The following is a 2,031-nucleotide window of genomic DNA, read 5'->3' on the forward strand; positions in this document are numbered from 1 at the left end:
TGCAGAGTGACCAGTTGGAGAGGTGGGGGGTAAGGTACATGCAGAGTGACCAGTTGGAGAGGTGGGGGGGTAAGGTACATGCAGAGTGACCAGTTGGAGAGGTGGGGGGGTAAGGTACATGCAGAGTGACCAGTTGAATACTGATTTCTGCCTCATGGTAAAGCTGAACCATGAGGTTAAGGATGAAAGCTCACACATTACCAAGAACAGCCAAGCGAGGTTGGTGCAAGCAAGCACTGCTCAAAGGAAGGGTCCCAATACACTCTATAAACCCATTTTACAAGTGACCGTTGCCAATCTAATTCACCCAGTGTACATGTCGATTAAAATCACCCAGAGAACCAGGGGCCACAGTCTCAGAATCAGGAGCAGGCCATTTGGGATCAGGATCAGATGAAGTTTCTCAATGCATCCTTCTGCTCCCACTGCCTTCAAGAATAACATGAGCCAGTAACTTTCACCATTCCTGATGCATCAGACATCTAATAGCTCAGCCTCCAGCTGGCAGATACGGAGACTACCCTCCTTTAGCTGTAACCCATTTACAGCAAAGATAATTGATAAGGTTCACACTGGCATTGATCAGCCAACAGAGGCAGCAGTCCCATTATATTGTTCCAACCCATAAATAACTCCACTGTACAAGAGGGTTACAAACCAAATAATCATAACAACAAAGGATGGGACATACCAACCATTTGAGCTTCTTAATATCGAAGAAACCTCCGAGATCCAGGAATTGGCGGATCAGTTCGAGTGGAGGCTGTGCTCCGTATTGTTCAATAGCTGGCATGTTCAGGTCATCCAGAAACACAATCACCTGTCAGACACAAACCAAACACTACAGGGTGGAAGGAACACACTGACGGGGAGCACAGTGATATAGACATGGACTGGGAACACAGTGATATACACATGGACTGGGAACACGGTGATATACACATGGACTGGGAACACAGTGATATACACATGGACTGGGAACACGGTGATATATACATGGACTGGGAACACGGTGATATTCACATGGACTGGGAACACGGTAATATACACATGGACTGAGAACACAGTGATATACACATGGACTGGGAACACAGTGATATACACATTGACTGGGAGCACAGGGATGTTCACATGGGCTGGGAACACAGTGATATACACATGGACTGGGAACACGGTGATATACACATGGGCTGGGAACACAGTGATATACAAATGGACTGGGAACACGGTGATATACACATGGACTGGGAACACTGTGATATACACATGGACTGGGACCACGGTGATACACACATGGACTGGGAACACTGTGATATACACATGGACTGGGAACACAGTGATATACACATGGACTGGGAACACGGTGATATACACATGGACTGGGACCACGGTGATATACACATTGACTGGGAGCACGGTGATACACACATGGGCTGGGAACACAGTGATATACACATGGACTGGGAACACGGTGACACACACATGGACTGGGAACACTGTGATATACACATGGACTGGGACCACGGTGATATACACATGGACTGGGAACATTGTGATATACACATTGACTGGGAACACAGTGATATACACATTGACTGGGACCACGGTGATACACACATGGACTGGGAATACGGTGATATACACATGGACTGGGAACACTGTGATATACACATTGACTGGGAACACAGTGACATACACATTGACTGGGAGCACGGTGATACACACATGGGCTGGGAACACGGTGATATACACATGGACTGGGAACACGGTGATATACACATGGACTGGGAACACAGTGATATACACATTGACTGGGAACACGGTGATATACACATGGACTGGGAAGACAGTGATATACACATTGACTGGGAGCACGGTGATGTTCACATGGGCTGGGAACACAGTGATATACACATTGACTGGGAGCACGGTGATATACACATGAACTGGGAACACGGTGATATACACATGGACTGGGAACACAGTGATATACACATGGACTGGGAACACAGTGATATACACATGGACTGG

General features: G+C 47.0%; 1 protein-coding gene across 1 annotated transcript in view; it reads right to left on the minus strand.

Annotated features, from left to right (window-relative positions):
* Positions 1-2,031, minus strand: part of LOC122540190 (dynein axonemal heavy chain 6-like) — a 472,579-nt gene that overhangs the window by 17,271 nt on the left and 453,277 nt on the right. Inside the window, exon 45 of the mRNA XM_043675544.1 lies at positions 692-820. Coding sequence (XP_043531479.1) covers positions 692-820 — 129 coding nt within the window. The remainder of the gene's footprint in view (positions 1-691; positions 821-2,031) is intronic.

This window comes from Chiloscyllium plagiosum, chromosome 3, assembly GCF_004010195.1.
Source record: "Chiloscyllium plagiosum isolate BGI_BamShark_2017 chromosome 3, ASM401019v2, whole genome shotgun sequence".
In the NCBI taxonomy this organism is placed as follows: Eukaryota; Metazoa; Chordata; class Chondrichthyes; order Orectolobiformes; family Hemiscylliidae; genus Chiloscyllium; species Chiloscyllium plagiosum.